Source organism: Fundulus heteroclitus, unplaced genomic scaffold (assembly GCF_011125445.2).
Source record: "Fundulus heteroclitus isolate FHET01 unplaced genomic scaffold, MU-UCD_Fhet_4.1 scaffold_74, whole genome shotgun sequence".
Classification (NCBI taxonomy): Eukaryota; Metazoa; Chordata; class Actinopteri; order Cyprinodontiformes; family Fundulidae; genus Fundulus; species Fundulus heteroclitus.
The window spans coordinates 1,066,690-1,082,352 of record NW_023397186.1 but is presented as its reverse complement, the minus strand read 5'-3'; the positions used below and the strand labels follow the sequence as shown (position 1 = coordinate 1,082,352).

The 15,663-nt window shown below is 38.9% G+C and overlaps 1 protein-coding gene across 2 annotated transcripts; it reads right to left on the bottom strand.

Annotated features, from left to right (window-relative positions):
* Positions 1-4,744: 4,744 nt before the first annotated feature.
* Positions 4,745-15,259, bottom strand: clta (clathrin, light chain A). 2 transcript variants are annotated; one of them, XM_012866957.3, is made up of 7 exons: positions 14,973-15,259; positions 14,284-14,312; positions 12,756-12,873; positions 11,698-11,809; positions 9,894-9,947; positions 6,909-6,944; positions 4,745-5,851 (listed from the first exon to the last, which is right to left on the bottom strand). In XM_012866957.3, the coding sequence occupies exons 1-7, from the start codon at positions 15,148-15,150 to the stop codon at positions 5,680-5,682; spliced, it is 699 nt and encodes a 232-aa protein (XP_012722411.2). In that variant the 5' UTR covers positions 15,151-15,259; the 3' UTR covers positions 4,745-5,679. The 2 variants fall into 2 exon arrangements, with proteins under 2 accessions (XP_012722411.2, XP_012722412.2); XM_012866958.3 differs by lacking the exons at positions 6,909-6,944; positions 9,894-9,947.
* Positions 15,260-15,663: the final 404 nt, after the last annotated feature.

Here is a 15,663-nt window from a genome sequence, read left to right as displayed (position 1 = left end):
GCGCCTTCGCGCACCGCCGGCCGCCGGCCGTCAGCCACCGCAGAAGCATGCGCCGCATTTGCGTCGGATTGTTTACATTTTTACCATCTTATTAAAACTCACCCGTCCACGTATGATGGCGATTTCCTTGATGTACATAACCAGATGTGAACTGGTTGTGAGCCTCTAGACCCTTGTAAGCTCTCATTTCCTCAAGAGTGTGCAGAGGGTTTTCACTGAACACCAGGTAATGCACTATGTCGCCGTGCTCTACATTTGGCCAATCATCTGGATTAGTGCTAAACAAGGCACCGTGGAGGGCATAGGGGTCCATATGGTCGATCACGGAACATTTCCTCAGATATACGTCCTTATCTGGTCGCTCTAGCGTGCTGGCGTACTTATCCATTCGCGATACGATAATACGTGTACGACAACTAGAGATAAGGAAGTGTGCCACCCAATATGGCGGACCGGAAGTTGGCCAGTGACGTCAGTGAAAACACCCTATTGCAAGTACGGTATTTCCTCCACAGACCACCAGGACGGCCGAGAAAACCTTTGTTCGACCTGAAATGACTCATTTAATCATCCAAAACGGTATGGAACACATTAATTAACTGAAAAATGTTGCATAGTATGCCTTTAATGATGTGCACTACCGCCATCTACTAAAGTAGAGTGTGGATCAGGATGCTGTGTATATATTTGTCAGGTTTAAACACCTAAAACATTCATTAACAACACAAGAAGGAGAGACAACAATGAAGTTGGTTTTCAAATAATCTTGCAAGGAGATCGAACGGAGATGCTTACTACCTGTCTCCAAATCCGATCTGAAGCAAATCTGTTGCCTCCTCTCTATTTATTAGGAATAGGAATCCCTGGTTCCATTGTCAAGCTAAGGGTAGATATAAGCAAAACAACTGTGACCTTCGAGATAAAACCAAGCAGTTCACACAGTGCAGCACTCCAGATGGCTGAATAGAGTTCATAAAAACACTTATCATGGTCACAACATATTTCTCTGCTTTCTGCAGGCCTTCTGCAACTATTAGAGAGAGATCTAAAACCTTAAAACTTCTTAGTAGTAAAGAGTAAATATATATGATAAATACAATGAAAATAGTAAATAACATAAAATATGTAGAAGATAGAATAATTCTATCAATATTCTCCCACCAAAAAAAAAAAAAAAAAAAACAACTGACGCCCTCCTCCTGGTTCCAGCTTCTAATAAAGGGTGGTAATCAGCTCTGATGTGGTGCACCTGCCCGTCCAACCCTGCTGAGGAGAGGGAGAAAACAACCCAGACCTGAACCTAGACCACAGAGTATGACAAGATGCTCAAGGAGGATGATGACTTTTCACACACGGGGGTGTGTGGAGACACCCAGGACAAGCTGCTGCGGTTTGAAACTGTTATGAAGTTGTCACAGGTGGCGAAATTGTCGATGGCTGAGGCACTTGGAACCAGGTTGGACACAGGAGAGGATGAGGTGGTCCCACAGGGATTACCTGTAACCTAACACTGGCTGTAAACAGGATTTTCATTTTGGGTTTGCTGGGTTTGCCAAAACGAGGAGCATCACATAAGACTTTCTCAGTCCTGACCAGGTCCACGCTTAAAACACTAAGATCCAATTACAAAAACCTTTAATTATTGACGTGATTACTTGGATGGGACAAAATGTAGTGCAAAAAATATAAGGGTTTATAGATCACTGAGTGATATAATTTAACAAACTCTGCGGCCTAAAGTTGGGAAAAACTAGGAAATGCAATAGTAATAATAATGGATAAATGAAAATAAAGAAAATCACTCTGAGTAATGTTTGCTTTTTTTTTTCAAGTTTAGAGTGTACACATGAGAACTGGAAACATCATACTTAATAAAGGACAGAATTGCATGAGGTTAAAAGTGTGATTGTGTGTATTATCAATGAAACAATAGTTTGATGAATGAAACAGGTTTTTCTTAGAGCTGTATTGAGGAGTTAAATGAACAGGGGGAGATGCTTTTAAAGAGAAACAATGGGTTACTGTTCACAGCATGATATTACCGTTTAATGGTTTGTTTTAAAACCATTCAACCAGGGGGAGATATATTACAACCAGGGTTGAGCAGATAACCTGTTAAAGCCAACAAATTACTAACTTATGGAATAAAAGGGGTTAGAATTGTTCTTCGCTTTAGGCAAAAGGAGTACTGTATTCATTTAGAAGTCATTTTGGTTTGATGCATGTCAAGCTGAAGCTGATTCACAGAATTCCTTCCTGTCTCCTCCCTATGCTACGCCTACTTCCTGAATATCAACCAATTACGACTTGAGGTGCTCTAGGGCGTGAACACACTTCCTTTTTCTCAGCTGAGCTTTTCAAAATAAGACAAAATCTATAGAAATGCTTATGATTAAAATTCTGGAAATCTACATAGTGGTACCTGTTTTACTGTTTAAAAATTAAGAACACATATAAAGTATTTTAGAGCTGGTTCAGCAAGGGGTTTCTGAAAGGTTTTTGTAGAAGTCATTGTTGAGACTGTGTTGAATGAGATAAGGTGAAACCTTGACAATAGGTTGCAGAGAACTTTCAACTATCAGACATTGAAAGGTGAGACACACAGTGGATGAATTCTGTTAAGAATTACAGAGAAAAACTGCTGCAGATACATCTGAAGTTTAAGATTACTCCATTGATATAATTCATGCAGGAAGTAATAAATACAATGCAGGATTTTAAGCTTAGAGCTAAATAACTGTGGGCAGGAATATCTTGAATGTGAAAGTGTTTGAAGAAGGTTTTTAATAAATGACACATGAATGGGGTTTTTGATAAGAACACCAATTGCACCTTGTTTCTGGGGAGAAATGCCCAGGCCAGAACTGAACACTCACCGCCATCCAGCTCAACCGCCTCTGCAAGCGGGAAACAAAAAGAGGACTTGGGATGGAGAAGCCAGAGAACTCTGATTCTTATTCTTCAACAGGAGGAGTTGCCTAAGAACCCTAAGCATGAATGGCCTAGAGGCTTTCTTAAATTTGCATTCTTAACGTACGGACTCTTTGTATATTGTGTTACTGTGTTTTTCAACTGCCCTATTCCACTGATTTACGATCCTGTTGATCAAACAGGATCGTAAACAGGATCCTGATGATCCTGTTTGATTTTGTGTTATGACATTTATACTGTGATGTTGCATTATGTTGAGCATTATGGTTTCATGATTAGGAATGGAAACTGCCTTCTTTGGATCCACACACCAAGACCAACATTTTATGCAATCTTTTTGCTTTGATATAAGAATGTTGAGCATTATGGTTTCATGATTAGGAATGGAAACTGCCTTCTTTGGATCCACACACCAAGACCTACATTTTATGCAATCTTTTTGCTTTGATATAGGAAAACCAAGATCTGGTTTTCCTAAGTTTGTTTGTAAAGCACATTTCAGCAGCAAGGCGGTTCAAAGTGCTTTACATCATGAAAACCTAAAAACATCATGAACTCACCGAAACAGTCACTGGTTGTGAGACCAGTTACAAACATTAAATTGTATCAGGTGAAAACATCAATACACATCACATATGCTGGGCAATGTTCCTGTTATTATTGGCCAAAAGCAGCTCTAAACAGATGGGTTTTCAGTCTTGATTTAAAGCAACTCAGTGTTTCAGCTGATTTGCAGTTTCCTGGAAGTTTGTTCCAAGTTTTTTGGAGCATAGAAATTAAATGCTGCTGCTCCAAGTTTGGTTCTGGGTATGCAGAGTAGAACAGAACCAGAAGATACAAGTGGTCTAGAGGGTTGGCACACCAACAGCAGTGGCTTCTCTTGCATGAATTAAGTGGGGCACAAAAACAACACCGATTGGCAGCAACTAATTTGTTTTGTGACGCATACAACTGACTTTGATTACTGAAAATCCATTTTATATAAAATGGCTAAATGTAATTTAATTTTTACATATAAAATTACAAATAAAGGCTCACTCATACTGTTCATTTATTAATCAGAAAAGATTCACATTAATCCTTCAATGAACCAGCAAGGCCAACCACTCGATTAATATTTGCTTTTAGTTTACATTTTCCTGTTTTATTTTGTTTAAAATTTCCTACATTTATTACAACAATTTTATACTTTTTATTTTCCAAGATTTTAATAATATAAAGCACTTTCCATTGCCCTTGCACTGAAATGTGGCATATAAGTAATTTTGCCTTGCCCAGATGGTTGCACACTATCCAGCAGAAGTAACGTGAACGTTTCCAGTATTTTGATTGGACGATCCAAGCTTGGGGCCGGAGTATTTGTGCCCCACAGCTGTCTACTGAGAGCGTGTTGAGCATGCGCACTGCGATTTTAGATGTCCATTATTTAAACAAACACTGGTGGGCCAGCCCCAATATCAAGGCACCTCAAGAGGATTTAGCCTGCTGAGCTTGTCAGTATTCTGGCAGACTTAGATATATAGACACAAATGTTTATAACAGAATTTTATTGGTAAGGGAATCTTTTTTTTTTTTTTTTTACATAATACTGCTCTAATAAAGAACAATCAACTCCCACATTTTTGCTGATTTCCATGAAGGGGCTGTGCTTATGGCGGCGGGAGGGGTAAAATTTAGCAAAAATGAAATTGGGAACCATCAGCTAACAGGGATTTACACAGATGTGTAATAGATCAGGATTGACAAACCCATTGGTCTTCTACAATCACTACATAGTTTTATTTAATGACCAAAAAGATGACAGGATAGCGGCTCAGATCTTTCTTCATTTTACTGATATTGAAATCAAATGGACAATGAATACACACGGTCAAGGAACAACTGGCTAGTATCTTTAAAACCACAACTGTCTAATTTCAGTGACATGTTGTATATACTGTATATATTGCCTTCTGTATATGTACATAGGTACACTCATAAAGTACATACACACACTGTTGGGGTTTCAACACATATAAATGGGTCATGTACATTTTGTAATGATTGGACTCTGTTCAGTTATGACTGGGGGGTGGGGGGGGGGGGTTCCCCAACAAGAACGAAAAAAAAATAATGCATAGACTGCAAATTTGAACACCATATGCCACAAAGGGACACTACACACGCTAAGTACACACTGATTTGAGAGTTACGTTTGAGGGTTTGGTCCTTTAAAAAAAAAAAAAAGAAAGTGCACTCTGATACTTCATTAACAGGAAAACATGAAGTGATATGTTGGAGGACAAAGGATGTTTGAAACCATTGAAGGATTCACTGGACTGAGATGTTAAGGTTGTACAACAGCATTGTGATATGGTTTGGAGGTGATAGAGGATGCTCAAGCAAAACAAACAAACAAACAAACAAACATCAATGTTTCCCTTTTAGTGTCCCAGCTCACCACCCTTACAGCGTTATGAAGGACCACAGACCAAACTATTTGGTCAAATCTAACAAGACTAACATGCGCCACAATACATGAGGTCCCGACTAGACTGAGGTGTGAAGAGGGAAAAAAAAAAAAAAGTCTTCCAGGTGGGATAATCTCTAAAGGCCTGCAGGGAAGTTTAAACACTGGGCTGTCCCTGTCACCGTGGAAGATAAATGTGGATTCAGTAGTTGGTTTGTCTGTGTGTGAGGTGGACAAAAAAAAAGTAAAATAAATGAAATGAAATGGAATGGAACGACTTCACACGAGCTCTGTGGTCTCTAACGGACCAGCGGGGACTGCTTTAGGGAGATGAGGACGGAGCGCATGCGGGACACATCTTTGGCCTGCTTGCTAGACTTGGGGTTGAAGTCGCAGAGACGAGCCACCCGCTCCCACTCGGTGCCGGGATTGTTCTCATCCAGATCTGAAATCATGGCTTCCTCGGCCGCCCTGACAGAGGAGCAGAGGGAAACAGGTCAGTCAGTGGAGGAAGAATTAAAAAAAAAAAACCCCACTGAAATCATACAAATACCATGAGAAAGTCCCCTGCTGAGAGCCAACACAGGTTATGCTAAATCATCTTCACATCACTGCTCAAAAAGCTTTAGCTCATTACTTAGAACGCTAGAATCTAAGATCAAAGATCTTGAAAGATTCGTGTTAGATCAAAATGTTTTAATTTTCAAAGCTTTGGGCTGGGTTGGACTATTAGCTCAGCAGAGTCTTACTCAGGGCAGGTTAGTCCCATCATAAACATCGACTGCAACTACACCCACAGCTTTTTTTTTTTTTTTTAATACCAGCAGCATGGCCCCACCTTTGCTCATACATAACGCCGCAATTACCCGACTATTCAAACAAGCCACAACAGCCAGCGGAGGTCGGCCAATACCACCAATTTTAGTAAGAATTTAATTTTTTTTTTTAAAAGAAAACAAACTTAGCCAAAATTAATAAATTAAAGGTTTGAAAAGAATTTCGGTTGGTCAAACAAGATTTGCTTATAAAGTTTGCCTCGTGATTGCACAGCTCCTAAACAAGGACCAAAAATAGAGAAAGAAGAAAAAAAAAAAAAACATATAAATGGTTCTCATTAAATACATTACCAATAACACCAAGTTCTGTTTCCTTTTTTTCCTGAACAAGCTACTCGCATATTACCACCACCTGTTAATTTTTATTTACGCCAACTTACTCGTCTTTAAGTTCCCACCCAGTCTGTAAACACAAACTCGGCTCCAAAATAAAAAATGGTGGAGCAAACGAAGTAAAACGGTGGATGGAAAGCTAACCGACATTCACCATCAAACCCATCTACAAAACACCAAGGACTAGCAGGACGACGACACCAAAGGGACATGACATCACTCAGTGGGGCTAAACTGCACCACATAAAAAAAATTAAAAAATAAATAAATAAAACCACAAGTCACACAACGGAGTCTGTCCTCTTGTAAAAATATCAAATACTTAAAAAGGGTTCTGGGGTTTCATTTGTTTACTTAACTGGTCTAGGCGGTAGCAAGGATGGTTAATGTGTGTGCTTTAAGGTGCAGAGGAAAAGAAAACAGGGAGAAACAGTTTCACCAGTCAGAATTCAAAAAGAGAGAGAAAGAGAGGGAGAGGGGGTGAAAAATAAATAAATTAAAAGAAGACACAAAAATGAGCTCATTGCAGATGCCGAAGCCAACATGCCATAGTGACAGTTTTCTTTAGTTTTTCCCATGAAAAATCATTTCTGTGCAGCTTTAGGTTCAGTAACCAAACAACTCTTTCCAGATTTTCTGAAATTTGCAATTACAATCATTTTATCCAGCTCTCACCTGGCACTTTTCAGATGAGGCTTTTTTTTCTCTAAGCGCAATTGCTTTTCCTGCAAATGTCTGAGTTGTATGATTCAGCGTCAATCAGGGGACAGGGTTCTGAGCCTGATTAAGTCCCGTCTATAGTCCCAATGAACAGAAGCTTTAAACCAAAGGCTGCACGTGTCACAGAGCTGCATTAGCTGAACATATCAACCCGTTTCATAGCAGACAACCTGATTTAAACGCTGTAGGGATTCTCTTCTTAGCCAAAAGTTCGCACAGCCAGCGCTGCTAAAACAGCCTTCTCCCTTTATTTTCCCTACAGAATTTAGATCTGGAACATAGATTTTCAAAAGGCTGCCAGCAGCTACAGATTATTGTTGTCTTCATTAAGTTCTCTGGCAATACATTGAACCTGAAATTAAGTTCCTGTTTTCAGCTGTAGTAAATGCCAGTTAAATTAAAAGGAATAATAAATAATAAAAAGTAACAAACAGAGAGAGCTGATTGGCTGATCCACCACTTAAACAGTGGAGGAAATGTGCACATAAATTTCTTTTAAAAATCATATAATTATAATATTTAGATACACTAAACTTTCTTCCCCATAGAAGGAAATTATACTTTCAGCTGCCCGACGGGTTAAAGGCAGCTCTGCCTGAAGATGCGTCTCCACGTTTAAACAGCTTCCCCTTTAAAATATTCTTAAATCCCTGCTTTCCAATGTCATTTTTAAACCCCTCCCTGAAAAATAGCCAACAGTTTTAGTTCTCCACACCAAAGAGTGTAGTTGTCTATGGGATCAGAAATAGTTTGGATCTTTGAGTTACCACCCGGCTGGTCTCTGGTTAGGGGTTATCAAGACGAAAATGATCCTAATCCTTCAATCAATCCCCTTTGCTGCGCATCTTCAAATAACTAAGTAAGACTTTTTTTTTTTTTACAGGTTTATCTGCTATGAAATTTGTCGATTAGCATGTCAGTAGCTACAAAGCACTCACATTTCTAATAAAGCATGAGAGCTGTTTTGCTTGAAGCAGTTGTCCATTTACTATCAATTGAACAGACAATAAAATAAGGAAAAGAAACAACCATAGGAGAATTTATGGGAAAGCTATGCTGGAGCTGATATCAGAAGTAAAGATATCTTCAGGGTCATAAAAACTGCCTTTGCAACAAAAAGGTATAAAAAGCAATGATTATCTACAAGCATAGAAATAACAGACTATGATTAATGCCAACACAGGAAGTTTCGTTGGAAGTCTAAACAACTGCTTCAAGCGACTGCTAAAGATCCTTACTCATCAATTAATTTTAATAATTTAAAAGAAAAAAGAAAAACAACAACAACAGGAAAACGCTCAAGTTTGAAACAATAATACAAGAAGATCATTGTTGGAAAGGTTGCCTGTATTCTGATACAACTTCAGGAGAAACGGCACAGATATGAGTGATGAACAGGGAATGAAAACAGGCAGTTTTGGAAGAATGGAGGGGATCTGTGTGAATATGACTGAAGACTCATAAAGCATGTTTTATTGTTGTAGTAGAGCAAAACTAGAAGCCAATTTTACATTTACAAAAAAAAAAGAAAAAAAAAAGAAAAGAAAGAAATGACGTTCACCTTTTAACTGATTAATAACCAAACCATATATCTCTATGAATGGTTTAAGCAGCAAATAAGAGTGTTGTATATTACTCTAATGATAATCCAATCAGACCTTTTTGACTCTTACGAATTGGTCTGTAACGATAAATTTAGCCATACGATCAATTTTTCTAAAACTTATTGCAATAGCTCATCGTCATTTGGAGACTTTTTTCAACTAAGATGATAATGGCATAATGATGCAAATATATCCTCTTGACCTACCAGCTCAGACAAATTAAGCGGGTGGTGTCATTTGGTTTAAGTCCAAAAAACTGCCACGTTGCAATGCCCGTGTTTGGCTTTGACACCAATTTAATTTTGTTTTTAAACTAGCGTTTCTCTGGCTCTCCCTCACAAGGCTCTCACATTAACTTTAAGCATGTGCCTACCTGACAAGCTGGGTTTCTGTCAACGTATTATAAACCTGGCTTATAATTTACTCACCACAAATTGATTTGTTTATTATCGGGACAATCGTAGTTAGGAACAAAAACAAGGCCTGTACTTGTACTTTTTAAAAATAAATAAATAAAAAACGTGCTTCTTATCCATATTCTGGGAATTATTATGGCTTATAATGGTATTCGTTTGTCTGCACTAAACTGGACTAAATTGTTTCAGTGTGGGGGGAAAAAATAACTGAATTTTTTGATGGTTCAGCCCCTATTAAGAGTCAATTTTGATTAGAAATCAGTTAATCGGTCTACCTCTCATGTAAGAACATGCAGGTGATTGGTTTAGCATTTTAATACTAAATATCAGTAGCTTTAAATAAACATTGTGAAAATAGATCCACTCACAGATGACATGCAGACAAATGGGGCTAAAGTCATTACTAGACTTGGTATTTGAAAAGAATAAATCAGGACGGTTAAAACAATGGGAATTAAAAAAAAAACAAAAACACGAAAATACTGAGGGGTAACTATTTTATTATCTTATGAGATGAATGTGTGCAGGTGAAGGAGGTAAACGTAGACAATATGAGCAAAATAAAACCATATTAAAAAGGAGGATGTTAGTTGGAGCAACATACACATAACCAATGAGGTCAGAGAAGGGCTGCTTGTAGAAGTCCTCGTCCAGCACTCTGGACAAACATCCGCCCAACGACAGAGCAGCGAGAAGGCAGGAGAGAAGAGAAAGAAAAAAAAAAGCAGTAACAGAGAGGAGGGGATAGAAACACAGGCATTATCGGTTACCACTCAGAAATAAAAAGGCAAAGGATCAGGCTTTTGACCTCAAAAATAAGAATTTCACCAGCGCCTAGAGAGTGAGGGAGGCTTGCAGGTGATTGTGTTTGTCGTCTTCAAGAACACAGCAAGGCATTATACAATATTAAGTCTCATTATTTACCACAAATACATGAAAAGATACCTAAAAGACTGTGCGCCATTTAATCCAATCTTAAAGCAGAGGTGTGTAACCTGTGGCCCTGTAGCTGCTCCTTGAACCACATTAGCACCTTATAACTTTCGCTAAAATATAAAGAAGCAACTAACGCTTTCAAATATAGAAATAAAGGTTTTAGCAATTATTGTATTTTCATTAAATAAACGCATTGAATTTTCTCAACAGAATGACACTAAAAGTAGCAGTAATATCAATTTAGATCCGGTTAGGTTTGAAACTATGTGAAAAATGGAAAGGTACAGGTTGCAGACCCCTGTCCTAATCTAAATTGTCCACATGCAGAATTTACTTTCTGGGATTGCTGACAAATTAACTTGCTTGGTTTGAAATAGAAAACACGTTGTATGCTTCTCAGGCTGCATATATTTTAGGTCCAGTTAACAGTGGAGGATCATCCAATAGTACACCGTTTGGTAACACCAGTATTTGTGAGTCAACTTTAGGGCCGAATCATCGGCCCTGAAGCCTGTAGCGTTACTGTATAAACAGACAGTCAGGAGCCTGCATTAAAAAGCATAAAGGATATCATCACTGCAGTATTTTAAATAAACATCTCTTGAGTTGGGACAATATGATCATGTTTGCAAAGCTGTCTGTACCTCTGCCCCTTGAAGTACTTCTCACGTCGTTGACAAGTGCTTCAAGGGCCACCGGAGCTACACTGAGACGGGACCTTGCAGTACTTTTTAGACCGAGTACAGTCGGTCGGTCGGAACTCATTTTCAGCAAAAGCCTCTCATGGCGGGAATAAAATAGAAAACATCCTCTGGGTCTGTTAAATCTAACCTGATTCTCGCCAGATGGGTTTGTTCCACAGAGCTCCACACATCTATCTGGGATCGCTCCATTGGAGATGTATTTCAGAAGGAGGGGACTTATCAAAAATCCCAGCATATGATTGGATAAACCATCTACGGAGATCCCGCCCGGCGATCCTGACTGGCTCGTCTATCTTATGGGGCATTGAAATCCCTCCCAATGGCAGCGAGTCCAGATGGATGTGTGGAGCCGCGTGGAGCTGGACGGAACGACATCCATCTGGCGATTGTCAGGTTTTGTTAAATCTACAATAACTTAAACTCATGGATAATCCACTTTAAATGCTCTTGTATCTGTTTTACGTTTTAATGTTTTCTACTGATTTGTTGTTATTGTGATTTATGCTTTTTAAATTCTTTAAGCATTTTTTTTTTTATTTTAAAAAGATGTATCCGGATTTTAAAACTTAACCGATTTTGAGACCGAAGTACCTTGCTGATCTAAAATGTCTTTTCTTTTATAGTTAATGCATCTTAAGGAGCACCCTGAAGGACTACAGACAGAAACTAGCCTACATGGCTTATTCTGGCATCTTCTGAAAAGTGCTTCGTCCCCTTTGGAAAAAAAAAAAAATCCTCATCATCATCATCCAGCCACAAAGCCACTACCTGTTATTGGATTTAGTTTTCTCCAGCTGCTCGTTCTGCCTGGCATGCCACTCCTCCAGCTCCAACTTGGCCTTCTCCTTCCACTCAGACTCCTGCTTGCGAGAATTAGCATCTGCAGAGGGAGATGACAAGGACCAGGAGGAATAAACGAGAGGAATCAAGAATGACACAAAGCAACAGCAGAAGATACAGAGGGGGAGAGAGGAGACAGGAGGCACTAAACTTGGGCTCCGCATAGAAGAACCTGGTGTACGGTCGATTTTTTTAATGCTTTTTTTTTTTTTAAGCTCATTGCAGGGTTAATTCATTTGGACACAAACAAAGGATTTTGTTTAAACACAGGTGTCTCTTTTCCCAAGTTTATGTCTGTCAGGACTTTCCAATTCAATTAAAAAAATGTTTATATAATATATATATATATATATATATATATATATATATATATATATATATATATATATATATATATATATATATATATATATATATATATATATATATATATATATATATATATATATATATATATATATATATATATATATATAAATAAAGAGGAAATTAAGTTGTGGAGATTAGCTCACACTAGAGCATATTGATGCACAACAGTTAAGATTTTAGGTAATATTTCATTGCGGGTTACTTTTGATTAAGGCAATTTCATAATGTATTTCTGTGTACTGTTTTACTGCACAATGATAATAAATTCATTCATTCAGATATAGCCGTGGTAAGCAAATGATGATTGTTTCCAGCTGTCAGACATACCAACGCCTGACTGTTGGGTTGCTGGGACCGATTACTAGACACACAGCTACACAACTCGGATGTGGAAGTGCCTCGGCTCTGACTGGCAGGAACAAGGGATTAGTCAACTTGTACTCAAGCTGTCGAGAGACTCAATAAATCACGGTGACAAAATCACAAGTCTTTCTCCACATTATATGGAGAAAGATCTATTGGCTTACAATCTTTATGCGTTTTCACTTGTCGCATCAGTGAAAGCAATGACATGTCGATTATCCCCTACTTCACAAATTACCCGTCTCCGTACGTACCTAGCACCTCCAGCCGCTCTCTTTGTTCCTCCCTCCACTTACGGAGACTTTCCGGTTCAGCCTGCAGCCGATCAGCGTTGGAAATTGCTGCATAGGCATCTGATGGACCGTTGCTCTCCTGCAAAACAAAATTGACTTTTATCCCTTTTTTTAAGAACACAGAAACAAGCAATTAACTTTCTATGAAGTTTAAATTGTTTCTATCGCTCTTGTTGAAGCCGGACACTGCGCCTGGTATCAGCTCTTTTGTCTTATTTCTAATGAGCAGGCACCACATCCGTTCCAAAAAAGTGGGCTTCTGCACTGCCAGAAGTCCTGACAGTGCAGAGCAAAAATGTTGCAATGGCAGCACAGGAAAAGGAAGCTGGAGTCATCAACTATAAGGACCTCGACCCAGAGGGTTGTAGACTAAAGTCATGCTGTCGTATTGCTGAAATACAATGTTTTCTAGACCCAACAACATTAATGTCCTATATTTTAGGCAATAAACATGCTACTGAAAGTACATTCTGAAGCCTAAATAAACTGCCTTATTGCTAAGCACCATCTCATTATTTCAGAATAAAACTTAAACTGCAGACTTTTATAAGACCAAAATTGTGCTAAACGTGTTCCTATTGCACTAAGTCCTGGTTATTTTCGCCTTCGCAATTTCCCCACTTTTGTTTGTTTTACTACCAGACTGACCGGACAAAAAAGGGAGCAGTTTAATTCCTGCTCACCCGGAGGATGTTTTGCATCTAAATTGGACATTTAAAGAATTTTCCAAGATTCTCCTCATCATCTACTGTAGGAGAAACCGTTTTATGACTCCAGTAAATTGTACCCAACGCCAGCAGGTTGCTTAAACAGTTTGGTTGCATCAGGAGTCATAATTTGTCAGAATTCAAAAGGCATCAACAGGTCCAAACAAAACCAGAAAATGAATGAAAACTGGGTGTAATAAAAGGTCTTATATAAATTATTATTATTACCATAGTCAGATTTCTCTGTTTCATGCGTCTGAGTTTTGAACGCCAATCACAGAGCTAAGGTAAGGATCTACATCGTCTTAGGAATGCAAGCAGCAATGCGTGTTTTAGTAAGGCTAGCAACGCTAAGCACAAAATTAGGATATTAAAGAGATAAACCATCAGCTCTGTGATCGTCTTGTCTCAGTGAAATAGTGAAACCTTGTCTTTTAGTGATTCGGCCCTCACTCACTCTCTCTGCAACCAAAATTTCAAGAAATTGACCCGACAGGAAGGCCAGAAAAAGACACTTTGTATCTGCTGTTTTTATACCTTGTCATGCTATGCTTCAAAATATGAAAGTGTAATTAGGAATAATAGGTCTCAGCAGATCAAAGCAATAAAAAAATTAAATTAAATTAACCACATGGGTACCATAAAATGTGTTTAACATGTAAAAAATGGCAGCAAGAATGGATAACTTGCAAAGATGTTGCTAAAACGCTGAATAATTGAAATAGTTACAAAAAAAACTCTGGGAAAAACCTGTAAAAAAATGTAAGGAATGAAAGTATTACCCCATGAAACTCTCCATTGATGGCACCATCTATAAAAAACAAAAAACAAAGAAATTACAAAAAGTTAGAAACAAAAACAAACAAAAAAAATACACAACAAAACCCAAAGGGGGATATTTTAAAAGCAGAAACTCCTGTTAAATAAAGATAACTCCTTTAGTGCTTTTAAACGAGTTTCGTACGGGGACAGTTTTCAACCATGACATGTCAGCATATCTAACCAACAGTTAAAGTGACTCAATACTGGTCAAAGGTTGCAGGGTTGTATATAAACGTCCTCCTACGGTTACTTTAAACATAAGTGCCAACGGCCATAAGCAATGAATGACACCAACAAGAAAGCTAAGGCTGATGTTATCAGAAACCCTTTGCCTCTAAGAAACGACGGTAAATATTGTATTTATAGCACAAAGCACGTTTTTAAACCACCCCCGAATCTCCATATAATCCCTTAAGTGACTCAGGAACTCGCTGTCTCAAATTATTTTAAATAAAGCCGATAGCAAATGAGAGCCCTATTAGCATTAGCTAAGACTAGGCGCACCAAATCCCGTGTCGAATTACCGTTTGTGTTACCGCGAGCATTTATAATTTAACGTCTAACAAGTTCATCATGCCTCCAGGTATTAAGCCTAACGGTCACGAGACCAGTGAAATAACCCTGAACGCAGGGGTCTGCGTTGACAAACCGTTAGAGTCTCTGAGCGACGAAGGAACCTCTCCACCGTCCAGGATGCTGAAGCCCTCGTCATTCTCGATCCCCGCTATTTCGCTCTCCTGCTGGGCCAGGAAAGCGGCGGCCGGGTCCTCCTCCGAGCCCACGCCGTTCCCAGCGGCGGGTGCGTTCAGCATGTCAAAGTCATCCATGTCGGGACAGCCTTCGGGTGGAGAGACGGCAGAAAGGACAAGCAGGTGTTGGAGGTCCACGGCGAGCTATCAGCTAAACGGGAAGAAGAGCGGGGGGTGGGGTCAAATCCGAAGCTATCGAAGCGGAAAGAGAGGAACAACCAATCAAAAAGCAGGCTTGCTGATTGGCAGTATTGGTGGCCAATCAGTGAGCAACTGCCTCAGAATTTGACCAATGAAATCCTTTCAATCTTAGCATATGAGTCCCATGATCAACTACGTGTATAAAACCTGTAAAAAATCCGCAGTCAGTCAAAGGGACCTGATTAGGCTGGTTTTATGTGCAGCTCGATTGACTTACTGTGAACAAAACACCTTGTTCTTGATTTATTTAACTAAAAAAGTAGAGAGGAAGCACGAAAAATTACTTTTAGGCACATTTAGTGGAAAACAACAAGTCATGAACTATGTTTATAATTTCCATCATTATAACCATCATTATAGGAAGGATGCAGCGTTTGACAAAATTTAGTA

What these genes read in the sequence shown, in the direction of transcription:
- clta (XM_012866957.3), bottom strand. Translation starts at nt 15,150, where the DNA reads ATGGATGACTTTGACATGCTGAACGCACCCGCCGCTGGGAACGGCGTG. An exon ending in GTCGCTCAGAGACTCTAACG is followed by an intron (nt 14,313 to 14,972) that starts GTTTGTCAACGC and finishes TGTTTTTTATAG; the next exon opens with ATGGTGCCATCAATGGAGAG. An exon ending in AGAGCGGCTGGAGGTGCTAG is followed by an intron (nt 11,810 to 12,755) that starts GTACGTACGGAG and finishes CTCCCTCTGCAG; the next exon opens with ATGCTAATTCTCGCAAGCAG.